The following is an 18,193-nucleotide window of genomic DNA, read 5'->3' on the forward strand; positions in this document are numbered from 1 at the left end:
GGCTTGCTCCCTTTTTCCCTCTCTTTCTTTTCCCCTATCTTTCCTCTCATTTTATCCTTTATTACCTTAAAAAAATTGGTCACAGTTAAGGAATCTTATGAGCCTCACATAAACAACATATATAATCCAATTGTTATGATTCAGAGAGGATTAGCAATCCCTACATGCAAAAAGGTAGGCAAGTGTACAAAATGTTCCACATTTTTAAAGAACATGAGAAAAATACAGGAATAGGTAGTTCACAATAAAATACATACAAATAATCAATTACCAAATTAAAATAAAGCACCCAAGATTATCATAATTAAAGAACTGTAAAGCAAAACAATAGTGAGGTATCATTTTTCATCTATCAGATTGGGAAAAGTTAAACATCTGATAATACCAAGTGTTCACAAGAGTGTTGGTAGAAGTGAAAAGTGATGACAGTCTGTGAAAAACAATTCAATAAATTTATTAGAATTTTAAATAGAAATGTTTTTTGGCCCAGCCATTCCACTGCCAGATACTTATCCTACAGATATACTTATAAAAGTATGTCAATATATATCTTCCAGGATATTCATTAGATCTTTATTTGAAGTAGCAAAAAAAGCTCAGTATTAAGGGACTGTTTATATCAATATGGCATATCCACGCAATGGTATATATTACAGTCTTTAAAAAAGAATTAGATGAGTAGGTGTTGATATAAAAAAAAAAAAAATTTAAGACCTAGCTAAGAAAATACGCAAGGTGTACCATATACAGAGGGTGACAAAAAATGTATACACAGTTTAAGAAAGTAAAACTGTATTAAAATTGTAATACTCAATATATACCAATAAAAAAAGATGAATACAAGTCGCCTTTGACTTCTGCAATGACAAGAGGTGCTCAAAGTGGTTACCATCACCGTCCAGTCACTTCTGATTATGGTAAACTACTGCTGATCAACACTGACCAAAGTGTCTACTTGTATAAATTGTTTTGGCAACCCTGGTATATGCTGATACATAAACAAAAGTTTGGCAGGGTGAATCCAGTGGTGGATAGGTGGAGAAGAACATACCAGAGAACCTTGACTGTACTTATAACAGGTAGGAACCAGGAACAAAAATGAAGGGAGTTAATGGTGGTGTGAAGGCTGGTGTACTAAAACCTTTCATTTTATACCTAACTGTGCAGATATTTCTGCTCTTTTATTTAAAACAATTAAAAAATACTTAAGCATCCTGCACTAGGGCAGAGTTATTTGCCAACACGAAGACTGCTGTTTTCGTCACTTCCCTGGTGCCCGGAATGGGCAGACCAGGAGAGACTGCATCGCACAGAACAGAGTCAAAACAGTCTTGATTTGACTCTGTGCTCATTTCCAATTAGAGTTCACGCTTCGGGGTTCTTAGAGGAACTGAGCAGGTCACTGGCAGCTGGAGAACAATCGTAATTTATTGTCTTTCATTGAAGAATAGCAAAGGGAAAAGAAAATAGAAGATTCTTAACTATCAGAGTTCTGGATGTGAAAAAGAGAACTGAACATATTAATTAATGATCCACTCAATTTCATATAAGAGTTTTATAGGCAGACAGATTAAACCATGATTTTACTACAGTCATATAAGCACATAATGTTGTTTAATGCATCTGTTTTTAAGTTCCAAGCCAAAGACTTGACGTCACTGAAAAACAAAGCATAAAGTAGTCCAGCAAAGCATGGCTCTAAAGTATCAATATGTCCATTTCAGTCACTAAGATATCATTATTTTCAATTCTAGTTCCTTAAAATTACTTTGCAAGTAATTAGATTTTCTCCTCTGTCAATCACAACTCATCTTTTTTTCTTTTTTTCTTTTTTAATATTTCTGCTAGTTCCACTGTCATAATAAAATCAAATCTCTGGATAGGCTATTGAAAGTAAACTTTCAGAAATAAGGCCAGTCTGGTTATGACTGGGATATTTATATTAATTTATTGAGAATAGTTAAAGGGCTGCTCTTTTGTTATTAACTTGGAAGTCTTCATCAATTAAGGAAATGGAATGGTACAAATTTCTTGATTGGATTTGATTTTGAAAATAGCAAAGCATTCAAAATGTTCTGGCAAGAAAGATATTCATGAACAGTGAAAAAAATTCATTTTAAAGGGCATCACTGTTTTATACTATTTTATGCATTCTGATAGCAATCTTGGCTGTACAATCAGACCAGAAGAAAGCCTGATCAAAAGAACATTGTTACTACTGTCTCTTAAGTTCCAAAGCATTAATTTTGATCCTCCACTTTCTGTATTAGAAAATCAAAATATGAATATTCTGACCTGACCTGATTTCTACGTTTCAGCTATTTGACTCCAATTCTTTCTTAATTTATCCTTTTCTACATTCTGATCATTTCTTATTCTGAAGTAGTTTCTAGAATTTTTCAAACCAAGTCTAAACATTTTATAGCTTTGTCAACAGAATTAGGTGAGTAGAAGTTGTGTATAGAGAAGAATTGCAGAAATTAAATTGGAAAACTTACAAAACTATAGCACTGAAAACCTAGAAAAATAAGCACTCCACTGGCTTTAGATGAAAAGATATATGAGGTAGAGTGTAGCTATGGCCAAAATATAAGGAAGAATGCATGAGGTTCAGTTTGAATTGTAACATGGTCAAAGAAACAGTTAAAAGAAAATCCAACCCAATTTTTTTTTTTTTTTTAAATGTGTTTTTCCAGGACCCATCAGCTCCAAGTTAAGTAGTTGTTTCAATCTAGTTGTGGAGGGCACAGCTCACAGTGGCCCATGTGGGGATTGAACCGGCAACCTTGTTGTTAAGAGCACAGCGCTCTAACCAACTAAGCTAACCGGCTGCGCCCCCCAACTATTTTCTTTACATGTAATTTGTAGAGAACAATGAAAGGATCCAATTTATAATCCACAGCGACATTTTGTAGGATTTCTTCCCCTTATGTCTTCAGCTCTCATGCCCATTAGCTGTAGCCAAGTGATTCTCTTTGTCTTCTCTCTAGGTATCATACCCACCAAACGTCAGAGGCTACACATACACATTTCTTCAGTTTTGGTTTCCCCTTTCTGATCCTGTCCTCACACATTAGAAGACAAATGTGCAGGAGTGGGTTTGACAGAGACAGAGCTCATAAAGTGAGGAAAAGAAGCAGGGCAGCAAAGGTAGACTGTAAATATGCCTGACAATGTCATTTCCCTTGGTTGCATAACCACTGACATTGCACAAAGCAGACATATTCAGAATGCAATTCACTAGACAGAGTTGTAAGTCACTTCCACAAGTAATACGCATTTACTCATATTTACCATCTTCCTGACACTGTGCTCAACATGAGTTAGAGTTTAGTTAAATTAGAACTGGTAACATTGAACTATGCAATGTAATATTTCAGAATAAAGCTCTTACAAGTATTTTCTTTGATCATTAATAATGTCTTCTTTTACAAAATTCTAGCCTTTAGAAAAAGGAGTGTGGTGCCATGAAATCATCATAGGCTGTAGAGTTGGAAGATGTAGGTTCAAATACCATTTATATCCCTTTTTATATGTAAAAAATGAAAATAACACCTTCTTTCATATGACTGATGAGAAATACACGGTAGAATGTATGAGAAAGTATTGGATTTATCATAGGCAGTTAGTAAATGGCAACAGAATAATTCACACTGGTTTGATAATTCACATTGGTTTGATAATTGCCCTGGTGTGTGTGTCAGTTTTCAATAATATTATCTATAACTCATTTTCTTGTTTATTTAAACTGCATGGCCCAGAAACAATCTTTATTTATTTCCCTTTTACATTTTCTAAACGTATGTATATAACCTTCATTTTCAACTAAATATAAGAATGATTTTTAAAAAAGATTTTAATGGAAAATGTTTTAATTGACTATTCAAAACTCAACTAGTTTCAAATGCATTTTTCATGTTTTCTTTATATGAACAGGAAACAAAATAAATACCTGAAGAGAATCCCTATTCACAAGGGTGAAATTTGTAGGACTACTATTAATTTTGAAAGCTTCTGGTCAAATATAATTAACTGTCAAATTGCCATCTAGATAACATTTTGCAATGAACATTTTCTTTACCATGACATTTGTCTTATTATGAACTACAACTTGTACAGACTCATTATCACTTTTGATTTGCTCCTTTATCAAAAATTGAAGAAATATGCTCTCTTTAGGATTTCTTTGTAAAACAAAATTTAATTAATCCATGTAACTTCTATTTCCTACAAATGTGCTTCGCCTTTTGTTCTAGAGGCTCCTTCTGGATTAGAGAATAAGTTAATCTGCAGTATTTCGATCTGAAGTTCTGAAGCAGAAAGTTTGGAATAGGCAAAGGATCTGTATGAGGTCATGTGGAAACCATGATTTTGACCTTCCTGGTAATGAGAGATTCCTTTTACTCTGAGGTATTCATCCGGTTATTCATTTATCAAACATTTGCTAGGACGATGAATGTTAATTTGTCACCTTCTGGACTATGACAGAAGCCCAGAGTTTTTGTCTAGCAGTGTTTAAAAGCATCAGTTTTAGATCCAGACAAATTTGGGCTAAAGTATTGGCTCTACTACGTACATGCCATTTATTGAAATTGTCGTTGTTTCTTAAAGTTAAATGATTTTGTTTCACATACAAGAGGTGGCCAACTTTAGTAAATTATATAATGTATGATTATGCTTTATGATTTATTAACTTTCTATTACATTACATTATACTTTCATCTTTGGCTATGTTAAGAACATAAAGAGGTGCAATTTCCCTCGAGTCACTAGACAATAATTTTTCATTCACTTATATAGTTCTTTGACTTCTTGATATTGCAATTTCTGAAAAAACTGCTCCCTAAGTCAACCCGACAATCCAGGTCGAGGCTCCTGAGACCTGTGCAGAAGAAAGAGCAGCTGTGCAAGGAAGTAAGATTGGTAAAACCAAGACTGGCGTTCCTATTCCTGGCCTCCTGTCCATGGATTTGAGGACGTTGCTACAACTAGTCTTTCCACTTTTTTGTACTTCTAGCCCTCTTTCATGATGTTGTTCCTATGCTTCCCTTTCCCTAGTTGGTGTCACAGTTTGGAATGTGTCCTATCTCTGACTGCCTCTTTTGCCATCTAGATGTTTACTAGAGTGACAACGCATGGTGACCTTTGAGATCACTTAATTGGACTTGTGTTTACACAGAGGCATGTTACTGAGAAACACTGTCCTGATTCAAATGTGCCAAATTAGATCTTGTTCAACGTGGGCACAGGCCTGGTAGGACCTCAGTAACTATTTAGCTGCAACTGAATATGCTTTTCTTTCCACTAGAGGGTTGCAGTGAGAAGTCTGAAGAGAGGAAGGAAGAAGGGGCACTGGTCTGGTGGAAGAATCTCCAAGGACTTAAGATACCAGGAGAGAAGGGAATCGTCTCTTCAGCCAGTGGAATGAGAAACCAAAACAACTAGATGTTGAAACCGCATACGGTTCTTCTAGGACAAGCTCTAAAGCTTTACTGTGGGCCTTCAGGCTTGCTTTGCTTTGGCCAGACAGATACTCTAAAAGAAACTAAGTTTGAATATGTTTAAGTAAGACAAGTATTCTTTGGTTGCAATAATTCCTGCCCTTCCATATTTGCCATTATTTTGCCGCTTTTCATTTTGACTCCTAAACCTAGTACAACAGGGTTTTATTTTCTTGATTTTCTCTAGCCACACTCCAAAGGAGGAGCTAAAACTAGAGAAAGCTCAGGAATCCATGCTGGATTTCATCCACATAGTTCTAAATTGTTGCTGCCTTTTTTTTTTTTTAATCAGTGGAGCAGATCTTGTTTGTCTTTCACATGCCTACCTATGGAAAGGAGGATTCTGGCAAATGGTAGCATGCAAAGAGTAGTATTCAAAAGGAGTACTCTTTAGCAATAAAAGAATACTTTAACCATTTAACTTCCATATCATACTTTGGTGTAACAGCACTGCAATATTCCCGTTTATTCTCCTTTTCTAATCTAAAATAAAACACACAGAATCTTTAAAAGTTAGTAATTGCAACTGTATTACATTCATGATTGTAGAATCTTTCTGATACACTTGTCTGGACTGAATGACTGAACGTTTGGAAGATCACAGTATAGAAGGAAAGTATTGATTCATTTATAAAAATTAAAATTTGTATAATTTTGGTACTTTTCCATGTGTTGGGCAGCACCACATGTCATGAAAATCACTGATTCAGTATTCTTGAGCTTCGGAACAGATCTTTTTATTTTATATTAGTGTCATCCATTTTATAGAAATATTATCTACTCGTTCCTACGTAATTAAATAATTCCACTTATTTGGAGCAAAGATAAAAAATTAGGGACAAACTAATAAATAAATAAAATTGAAAAGCTACTCTATATAAGATAATGTCTTTTATAGACATTATCTTAGTCTTTTCAGTCTTCTAATACACCATGCTCTGCTTCACACCTTACCCTTTTTACACATTCCATGAGAATCTCAACTGGCTATTTTATTGACAAAATCTCTCGTCAATCTGCACAGTAGTATTAATTCACCTGGTGGTATTAATTCATCTTCTAACTCTTTCGATCACCAATTTGTACCAAGCTTCATATCCACCAATAAATCTATTTTTGTCTCCACAGACATTCAATCAAGGCAATGCAGACTGACTTCAAATCTGAAACATGCACAAGGGCAAATTCACTTTCAACAAATGTAGATTCAAAAATTAAAAAGCCAAACAAATTGCTGCTGGCAAGTCGAGACTCGCTCAAAGCAAAGAGAGCATAAAAATGGCAGGGCACAGCACTAAGTCATTCATGACTAAAGCTTACAAGCTTACTGGACTGTATTGAATTGAACCAAGTAACAAATTAAAAATATGGAGGGTATACTGGCCTCACGATTTTTATTCCTTCTAACTCTAGGCACCATAGAGAGAGAAATGACTAAATCTCTATTTCAATAGCTGCTGTCAAGAGTTTTGCTCTGTAGGACCTATTTCAGCAGTTCCTGGTGGTAATATATGGCATTTCCCTGATTAACGGCCATTTTATAACTTGTGTAATTGGCTACAAATCAGAGGAATGTCATAATGTAGCAAAAAAACATTCCCATCTCCGTCAGAGCTTGGCTTGGATTTCTGGAGGAATTATTACTTGAATAGTTTGTGGGTTTTCATTACTTTAAATAATGTACTACGTAAAGTACAAAAAAAGACATTTAAACTAATGAACATTTCTGTCCCCTAACCCTTTCTATCAGGCCTATCCTTAGATTTCTCTTTCTCTGGGGGAAAAAAAAGATTCCTAAAAACAGAATTCTTTCTTCATTTTTATAATACCAGTGTTTGGGAAAATAGAGGTAAAGGCAAAGCTGGGAGTAGGATAAGATGACTGAGGCAATCACCTCAGATATGAAATTTAAAGGAGCACTAAAAAACACCAAAAAAAAAAAAAGATAAAATATTTTAATGCAATATTTAAAAAAATAAAAATTAATTTAAAAATATCAATGAGGAACAAAATATTAAAAAAATTAAATAAAACAGGATCTGACTCTGCACTTGCATAATTCACCTCATTTACCTTACTCTGGTTCCAGCTCTGGGCACGGGTATTGGACAGGAAGGAGTGACCACAAAGTAATGAGATCAACTACATTTGTGCAATAGCAAAACAGGTCTTGATTCTTTATAGTTACTCTTCGTAACTATGATGGTAATAAGAATAATCACTTGTACAGAATTACGTATATTGAGAGCCATATTTCACCTGTGATACATAGTCTAAAACATTTTACTATCAACGTGTCATCTATAACGTAGACAGAATTTGTAATTCTATAGCAGCCTCTATTGGAGACCATGAAGTATTAGTATAAAGCATGACAAATATAAATTATTATAAAATCTATTCTCTTTCTAAGGTTAGTAGAGGCTGACACCATTCTTTTTTTAAAAAGTATCCTTATTTCCTGATTTGAGCAGTCATTGTGATATTATACACTAGAAAGACAAAGTTAAAAAAGAAGAACTTTGTGTATGTCCTCAGGAAGATGGAATTTAAATCATGGTTACAGTGGTTTGACAAGCCTATGAGAAAGGTATACACAAAGAATGGGCATATAATACAAAAAAATGGGGAGTTAGGTTTCCTGGAGGAAATGACATCTGACATAAATCTTGAAGATCTGAGAGGAGGTAGTTAGATGAAAAAGAAAGGATGATGAGGCATTCCAAAGAGAAGGATTAACACTGTGAAACATGGAGGCTTGGAATGGTAGCATGTTTCAGAAAGGCAAGGTTCCCTCTTCTGGGTATACAAGGTCTGACAATTAAGTTCACAAACTTGTTGCAACGATATTGCTAACCTTTTTTTTGATATCAGAGGGATCATTCATTATGAATTTGTACCAACTGGACAAACAGTTAACCAAGTTTATTATTTGGAAGTGCTGAAAAGGCTGCGTGAAAAAGTTAGACGACCTGAACTTTTTGCTAACAATTCATGGCTCATGAATCACGACAATGCATCACTGTCTGTGAGGAAGTTTTTAGCCAGTAAACAAATAACTGTATTGGAACATCCTCCCTACTCACCTGATCTGGCCCACAATGACTTCTTTCCTTACCCAAAGATAAAGGAAATATTGAATGGAAGACATTTAGGACATCAAGGGTAATATGATGACAGCTCTTATGGCCGTTCCAGAAAAAAGTTTCAAAATTGCTTTGAAGGGTGGACTAGGTGCTGGTGTCAGTGCATAGCTTCCCAAGGGGGGGTCACTTCAAAGGTGACCATAGTAATAATCAGCGGTGAGGTATATAGCACTTTTTCTAGGATGAGTTCGCAAACTTAATTGTCTGACCTCTGGGTGGTATACCCCCCAAGAATTGAAAACATTTACATATATCTGTAAAGATATATGTACTCTGATATTCACTGCGGCTTTATCTACAGTGGCCAAGACATGGAAACAACCAGTGTCCTTTGATAGATGACTGGATAAAGAAGATGTGGTATATATACACTGGAATACTACTCTGCCATAAGAAAAGATGAAATAGTGCCATTTGCGACCAAATGGATGGATCTTGAGATGATTATGCTAAGTGAAATAAGTCAGACAGAAAAAGTTGAGAACCCTATGATTTCACTGATATGTGGGATATAAAACTGAGAGCAACAAAGGAACAAGACAAACAAGTAAAGAAACAAAAATTCATAGACACAGACAATAGTTTTGTGGTTACCAGAAGGTAAGGGGAGGACAGGGGTAGTATATGAGAGTAATATGGGTCAAATATATGGTGATGGAAGGAGAACTGACTCTGGGTGGTGAACACATAATGTGATATATAGATGATGTATTACAGAATTGTACACTTGAAACCTATGTCATTTTTCTAACCATTTTCACCCCAATAAATTTTAATTAAGAAAAAAAAAAAAAAAAGAAATGGGAAAACAAAAGAAGGGTTGTGAATATTTCAGTATAGTTGGGGAGGTAGATGCAAGCCAGAAAATGAGTGTGGAGAGAGAAAGAGGAGGCAACTCAAATGAGAAACAGGAGGCATTTAAATGAAATAATAAATATAGTAACTTTTCTAGAGAGCAGCTATATTGAATAATACATTTTTAATGCAATACCCATAATATATCAAGGTAGATGTTTTATGCACTTTGATCCTTGAATTAGGAATAAAATACATGAAAAATGTATTTAAAAGGTGTGAAAACTTTTCAGAAATATGACCCACTAACAAAATTGAAAGTTTTACAAGGACATTTGTACTGCATTTGCCTGACTCATTCCTTTGTGACTATCACTTCTGAAGGAGAAGAAAGTGGGGTTTGATGTGCTTAAAAATGTATCATATTTTAATTTAAAAGTGACTGAACTTTATATATAGGTGAAAAGATGCTATAGAAATGAGTTTTAAAATTTTGAAATGTTACCCAATGCAAAATAAGAGTGAAGATAAATAATCGTAAAACTGGTAAAATAGTTTACTTGCACTAAATCCAGATAATAAAAATAATCATAAAAATCATGCTGAAACAATTTATACTTTTCCAATTGTGTGATAAAATATGCTACCAACTGCAACTACAATTAACCTGAAAATAGTAATAAAGAGAGGCCACTAACCTTTTACATCGTTTGCTAACTTCTTGGCTTCGTTAAGAATCCCAAAGCTTTTCTGAAGAGAGCCCTTGGCACCTTCCTTTAATGAACCCTGAGGACCTGTTGCCTGTGGACAGAAAAATAAGTGTCACATGTCTACAACCACGGAATTATGGAGTAGAGGTATCTAACCAGTAGTTGTTATGCAGTTTAGTTTCAGGAAAGCATTCTGGGCTACAGATTTAAAATAATAAATTATCAGCACATATTGGTGATTAGTCAGGAGACTGTTTATTGGAAGAAGGGAAGGCCTAGAAAGAGAACACTTAGAAGTCCCAAAATTTAAAGGACAGGTACAGATAGTGGGGTTGGTAGGATGACTGAGATTCCAGAGAGGACAAAGAAACCAGGAGAGTATAACATTATGGAAATGACGAGATAAAGAAATGGTTCAAAGCATGATGACTGGCAATATTGCAAGGACGTATCTGGTCAGCATTATCAAGTGCTAAAGAATAGTCAAGTAAATTAAGATCTAAATACATCTGCTGACTTTATCCCTAAGCTTACTTCACTTGAGTGGTGGGGTAAGTGGGAGAGTGTTTCCTGTCCCCTAGGTGTTAAAATGAGATAAACGTATCTCAAAGTACTATGGCAAAACAGTATCTTCTGAATGACAATCTCTGAACCACAGTCATCTCCTAGCAAAGCGTATTTGTTGAGACTTGGATTAAAAGAGGTGACACAGTTTCTTAATCCAGTCGTCTATTGATGGGCATTTCGGTTGTTTCCAAGTTTTGGTTATTGTAAACAGTGCTGCAATAAACAAAGGGGTACATCTATTTTTTTTCGAATTATCATCTTGGATTTCTCTGGATAGATACCTAAGAGTGGAAGCGCTGGGTCATAAGGTAGTTCCATTTCCAGTTTTAGAGATACCTCCATACTGATTTCCATAGTGGCTGCAGCAATCTGCAATCCCACCAGCAGTGCACAAGGAATGCCTTTTCTCCACATCCTTACCAGCACTTGTTGTTTGCTGACTTATTGATGATGACCATTCTGACAGGAGTGAGGTAGAATCTTATTGTGGTTTTTATCTGCATTTCTCTAATGATTAGTGAGGTTGAGCATTTTTTCATATGTCTGTTGGCCATCTGTATGTCCTCTTTAGAGAAATGTCTCTTCATGTCCTTTGTCCATTTTTTAATTGGGTTGTTTGTTTTTCTGGTGTTGAGCTGAATGAGTGTTTTATAAATTTTGGATATTAACCCCTTATCAGATGTATCATTGACAAATATTATCTTCTCCCATTCAGTGGGATGCCTTTTTGTTTCATTGATGGTTTCCTCTGCTGTGAAAAACTTTTAGGTTTGATGTAATCTCATATGCTTATTTTTTCTTTTTCTTTCCTTGCCCATGGGGATATATCAGGAAAAATATTACTCAGGCCAATGTCTGCAAATTTACCCCCATATTTTCTTCTAGGAATTTTATGGTTTCTGGATTAAGAAACTGTGGTACATTTATACAATGGAGTATTACTCGGCTATAAAGAAGAATGAAATCTTACCATTGCAACGATATGGATGGACCTAGAGAACATTATGCTAAGTGAAATAAGTCAGACAGAGAAAGACAAATACCATATGATCTCACTTATATGGGATCTAAAGAACTGAATAAATGAGTAAAGTAAACAGAAATAGTCTCAGAGATGTAAAGGAAAAACTGATGGTTGCTAGAAGGGAAAGGGATGGGGATGAGGGAACGGGAAAAAATTAGACAGCATAAATTGGTAACTACAGTATTGCCACATGGATATGAAAGACAGTTTGGGGGATATAATCAATAATGTAAAGATTTTGTAGGGTGTCAGATGGGCACACGTCTTATTAGGGAGACCACTTCAGGGATGATGTAGATGCCTGACCACTGCACTGTACACCTGAAGCTGAAGATGAATAACATTGTATATCAAATATATATATATATGGTCATGGGATATGGAGTACAGCATAGGGAATAGAGTCAATGGAATTGTAATAGATATATATAATGTCAGAGGGGCAATAGATTGGGGGAGGGAGGTTATCACTTTGTGAGGGGTGTAAATGTCTAACTATTGCATTGTTTTGCACACCTGAAACTAAAAAACAAAAAGAAAGAGGTGACACAAAGATAACAGAATGATTTGGGAAAAGAATCATTTAACTTGAATATCTAGTTGTCCATTTTAATAGTGTTTGCTCTTCAGCAATCATCGCATAATACATTTATACCAAGAGATAAATCAAATAGGATCTTATGAGTAAATTTTAAATTGGAAAAACATTTCAGGGTGCAAGAAGAGCTAGAGAATACTAAACACTTACTGCTGAAGCTATAAATCTGAATTCAGGTTATCCCAGACATAACATGCTTCAGAGACATTTTCAGTGCCTTAATAACATTTTTTATCAGTCACATTGAGCTTTAAACTAGGAAAGATTACAGAACTTGCTGCTGTTGCAGTGAAATTTATTTTAAGGGGTTATATTAACAGCTTTCATTTAAATAATCTACTACTCACAAAACAGATTGATTATATAATACTATGATATCGACAAATGGATATATTGGAAATGTCTACATAAATAAAAAGGGACATTGTGCATATGTACCTAACATTTGGAAAAAGAGCTGACGACCCTGGCAAACTATTCTATGGAAAATGGACAGTCTCTTCAACTGAAAACACAGAAATTCTTAGTCCTGCAACTTCCCTTGGGAATTAGATGCAATAACATCACGTAAGTGTCATTTATTTTGAAAAATAAAGGTTAGCGTTTCAGTATAAAGGGCACAAATCCAATGAACCTTACTTAAAAAAAAAAGCCTCGATTACCCACTCAGATTTTATATTTGTTCCAAATTTCTATGCCATTCTTACTCCCTTGGTTACATGTTTCCTGAATCAACACAAATTACTAAAAGGATATGACAAAGAAAGAAGGACAAAGATTCTCTAAATAGGCACTTGAAAACAGCAGAAGTGACGACAGCTGACAATCTGTGTGACGAGAAAATAGAAAACTAACAAGTAGAGAGAAGAATTTTTAAAGCTTAGGATTTAGAGTCAGTTTGGATAGAGATAAAACAGATTTCTATAGATGCCAATATTATGGCAGTAAAATAATTAATTTTCAGACAGAGAGCGCAAAGACAAGGAAGAAAAAAGGCAGAAGAACTTTCCTTACAGCCTTGAGGTGTGAATGCCTTCCTACAAGAACATAATCTGGCAAGCATTTACCGCCCAAAATTTTAAAGCTCTTCTTGGATATGCATGGGGAAAAGGAGAAAAAGACAGTTAATTTGCTGTGCATAAGAAAATTAATGACATGAGGTAAGAGAGAAGAGAGGGAGAAGGGCCAGATAGCATGGAAAGAGGTTAAAATCTGAGCTGTGGAAATTGTTGAAGGACTATGAACAGTGATGACCAATATCCATTTTTTTTTAACACTTTTCAACAGGTTTATTGAAGCCTAACCTTCATGTGTTTAAAATTTACAGTTTGATAAGTATTGACATATACACACACCCATGAAACCATCACCATGATTAAGGTAGAGAACATATCCATCATTTCTTTTTATTATTATTTATGTACTTATTTATTTAAGTGTGTTTTTCCAGAACCCATCAGCTCCAAGTCAAGTAGTTGTTTCAATCCAGTTGTGGAGGGCGCAGCTCACAGTGGCCCATGTGGGGACTGAACCGACAACCTTGGTATATTCTGAGCACCATGCTCTAACCAATGAGCTAACTGGCTGGCCCTCCATCATTTCTTTTTAATCTCTCCCTTCCACCTCTTCTTGTCTTCGTTCTCATCTCCACACAAAAACTCATCTGCATTCTATCCCTATTAGTTTGCAATTTACAGGATTTTATATCATTGGAATCATCCAGTATGCACTCTTTTTTGCCTGACTTCTTTCATTCAGCATAATTATTTTGACGTTTATCCACATTGTGTGCATACTCATATGTGATTTCTTTTGCAGATAGGAAGGAAAAATGGGGAGTTCAATGGGTCTAGTTCAGTTTTGAAAGATGAAAATATGGATATCTGTTGCACAAAACTGCATATAGCTAACATTACTGTACTGTACACTTAAAAATGGTAAGATGGCAAATTTTATGTTACGTGTCTTTTTTGTCACAATAAAAAGGGCATTTGAAACCCCTGTCTCCTGCCAAACAGAGATGATCTCTTTTATTTTATTGGATATGCCCCAGTCTATTTATGTATTCACCTCTTGATGGGCATTTGGGTTATTTCTAATTTTGGGTATTCTAAATATAGTTACTATAAACATTTGTGTACAAACCTTTGTATGAACATATGCCTTCATTTCTCTCAGACTGAAAACCTAGAAGTGGAGTGGCTAGATGATATGGAAGTTGTATGTTTAAGTTTCTGAGAAAGTACCAACCTGTTTTACAAATTATTTGTACCATTTTAAATTTCTACCAGCATTTATAGGAGTTACACTTGCCTATATCATTGCCAATACTTGATATAGTCAGTCTTTTACATTTTAGACATTCTAATAAGTATGCACATTATTTTCATTTCCCTTGTGACTAATAATGTTGAGCATATTTTCCACAGTCTTATTTGCTATCTTCTTTGGCAAAGTGTCTGTTTAAATCTCTTGTCCAATTTTTTATTGGGTTATTTGGTCTTACTGACTTTTGAAAGATATTTATGCATAATCTGGACACAAACCCTTTATCAGGTATGTGATTTGCAAATATATTCTCCTAGTTTGTGGTGTGTCTTAATAAATGGTTGGGTTTGATTTGTTATAACTTTGTCAAGACATTTTGCATGTATGATCATGAGGGATATTGGTCTATAAATTTCATTTTGTTTGTCATGTCTTTGGTTTGTGTCAGAGTAATATGGCCTCATAGAATGAAGTGGGACATATTTTCTCCCCTTCAATTATCGAAGAAATTATTATTTCTTCCTTAAATATTTGGTAGAATTCAATAGTGAAGTCATCTGGAACTCTGTGTGTGTGTGTGTGTGTGTGTGTGTGTGTGTGTGTGTGTGTGTGTTTTTAAGTATAAATTCAATTCTCTAATAAAGGGTTATTCAAGTTATTTATTTGTAAGTGAATTCTGGTAGTTTGTAATTTTCAAAATAATTTGACCATTTCATTCAAACTGTTGAATTTTTTTAGCATAAAGTTGTTTATAATATTCTGTTATTACCATTTACTATTGGTGGAAGTTGTAGTGATTTCACCATTTTTATTCTTGATATTAGACATTGGTGATCTTTCTAAATTGTTTCTGATTAATCTGACTAGATGATTATCAACTTATTTATCTTCCATTGGACCCTTGCTCCTTCATCCAGCAACATGTCTGAGCTCTGACTGAAATCCATCTGCTAATCGACTTCCATATTGCTAAATTCCTATCTTCTTGCATTTATGAATATCGCCTGTCTTTTTTCAAGGCATCTTGTCTTTCCTGCTTTTCAGGAAGCCAGTGATTTCTTCCTGGATCCTTAGTCAACCACAATCTGATAGGATACAAGGAGACAGGTGGTATGTATGGGGGGATGTAGGAGGTATGGAAGCAACAAGGTATGGAAAGGCAAGGAGGCAGGGAATTTTGATGTGTGTATGGGAGACAAGTATTTCAGGTACAAAGGATGGTAGAGTTTATGAAGGGCAGTGTGAAGAACTAAGGCTGTCAGGAAGATTGGAGTGCATTTCTGGAAAGTTTAAATATCAGACTAAGGAAACAGGACAGTAAACAATGTGGAGTCATTAGAAGTTTCTTAGTAGGAGTGCATGATCAGAGCCTTAGTCTAGGAAGATTACTCGTGCAGTGTGTGGAAGGAAAAAGAGACACCAGTTGGCTATTTTAATAGTATAGGCCAGAGAAAAGAGTTGTAACCTCATGCAAAGGCAGTGGAAATGAGAGGTTTGGGTTCATGAAATGTGGAGGAATAAGAGAGAAGCATTCCAAAATACTAAAGTAAAGAGCTGATGGCATATAACTGGAATTGACAAGTAGTATACCAACAATCCAGGTTTAAAAGATAAGCCTTTCATATGATAACAGAATAGAAAACACTAACATATTATGGATGAACAGAACTGTTTCAACTCACTGGAATTTGGAGAGTTTCTTTCCCAACACTGCTTAGTAAGGCACTGAAGCACATCAACAATATCAGAATAGGTGATGATGCAACATTTTCCAAGCTAATTATACTTCATACATATTCATAAATATCACATCTGAGTTTCTGAGGCTACAGCATATGCAAAATATAAATGAGGTTCTTAGAGTTGCAAGACATTTTGTTTCTTGCTTTTTAGAGATATTTTTATAAATAATAAATTATTTTCTCGGTGTGTATGTATATATATGTATATATGCTATATATAAATTAGATAAAGCTTTTATTATAATATATCACACAATACAGAATATTATATGTAGTCTGTTGTATGTTTTTATTATTTAATAATCATTTATAGAAAATGTGAGACACTGTAAGACATCATTAGAGAAGGAAAGATACAGGAAAACGTGATACGAAGTCTTCTGATTCAACAGAGGGCTTGGCACTTACTTGACTTTTAATACATCTTAGTTTTCTTTTGCCTATTATTTGTTAAATATTTATAGTGATTCTTGTTAAAGCATCATGCCATTGATTAATAGATGAATGAGTTGAATGATTTACAAAAGAAAAGTGTCTTTTACAAAAGAAAAATTTTTAGCTGTTTTAAGCACCAGCGTAAGTTTTGATTATCCAAAGATGGAAAAACTCTGCCTTCCCCGATGGAACTACAGGGGAATGGAGAAACAAACAAACAAACAAAAAATCCCACATAAAGAAAATTATTACTGCCATAATAGAGCATAAAAATACCGAAGTGTTTTGTTGTCAGGAGAAGAACATGTGAAGATGTGATCTGAAGTTAAGTTTATCAGGATGGTAAACCTGTATCCCAGTGATTTATTACTTAAGTAAGCATATTTAAAAGTTATTGTTTATAGTATGTCCTATATTATATTTTTATTATTTTTCTAATTGTTCCTTAAATTTTTTTCTCAGAGGTAAATTTTCTAAATTCATTGAAAAAGTTGGCTAGAAGGAGAGATGACAAACACTTGTTTTTGTTTTTGCTTCCTAAAGAAAGTAGTAACTGAAAATTCATTAGCATAGTTTATGACCTATTTCATTACTTCTTCACTATGAAATAATTTATTTTAGAAGATAACTCTTGTTCATTTCCAAAGGAGATAATATGCCAAGATAATATGTAACTTATTTTAAATTTAAAATCATTTTAAATAAAAGTGTTCAAAGTGTTCGGGGTTATATGTAAGAGCTGGTAACGAGCTGCAATGTGCCTATGTAATGTATATATTAAAGAAATTTATATTTGGTATGTTCAAATGCTGTTAAAAAAATCAGAGAGAACTTTCTTACTATAATAAAATAAATTCTCAGAAGAATGGTGCAATCTAGATTATATACATTTTAAAATAACTTTTGAGACTATCAAAAATGTGCATGTGGTATTAATTAATATATTAAGCTATAAAACAGTTATGTCAAAATTGCCCTTTATACAAAAATCTTATGCACAAGAAAAGTAGGACAGATAAACATTATCAAAGTGTTTATTTGTGGTTGGGATTATACACATTTATATTTTCTCCCTCTTGCTTGTCTGTATTTTCTATTTTTTTAATAATGGATGTAAATTGCTTTTATAATAACTGAAAAGATCATATACAATTTTAAAATAAGAAAATCACTGTGTATTGATTTTAAAGGTGTTTTACTGTAACCTACATTTAAAACAAATACTACGGGATATTAAAATAAAATAGTGAATAAAAAATGAGTCAAGAAACAAACCAAAGGGATGGCCTTAATCAGATATCTGTTGAAAGGCTATAGATCCTTGCCCTTGTGTAAGACGAGAGAAAGATTAGATGAGTCTCTGGAAGACTGAAAGCAACTTAACATACAAAGGAAACTCAAGGATGA

General features: G+C 34.3%; 1 protein-coding gene across 7 annotated transcripts in view; it reads right to left on the reverse strand.

The window, feature by feature from the left end:
* Window positions 1-18,193, reverse strand: part of LAMA2 (laminin subunit alpha 2) — a 521,442-nt gene that overhangs the window by 72,599 nt on the left and 430,650 nt on the right. For all 7 annotated transcript variants that reach the window (XM_074333566.2, XM_074333563.2, XM_088795458.1 and 4 more), the window contains one exon: window positions 10,141-10,243. In XM_074333566.2, coding sequence (XP_074189667.2) covers window positions 10,141-10,243 — 103 coding nt within the window. The remainder of the gene's footprint in view (window positions 1-10,140; window positions 10,244-18,193) is intronic.

This window comes from Rhinolophus sinicus, chromosome 2 (assembly GCF_057876585.1).
Source record: "Rhinolophus sinicus isolate RSI-liver-muscle chromosome 2, RSI-T2T, whole genome shotgun sequence".
NCBI lineage: Eukaryota > Metazoa > Chordata > Mammalia > Chiroptera > Rhinolophidae > Rhinolophus > Rhinolophus sinicus.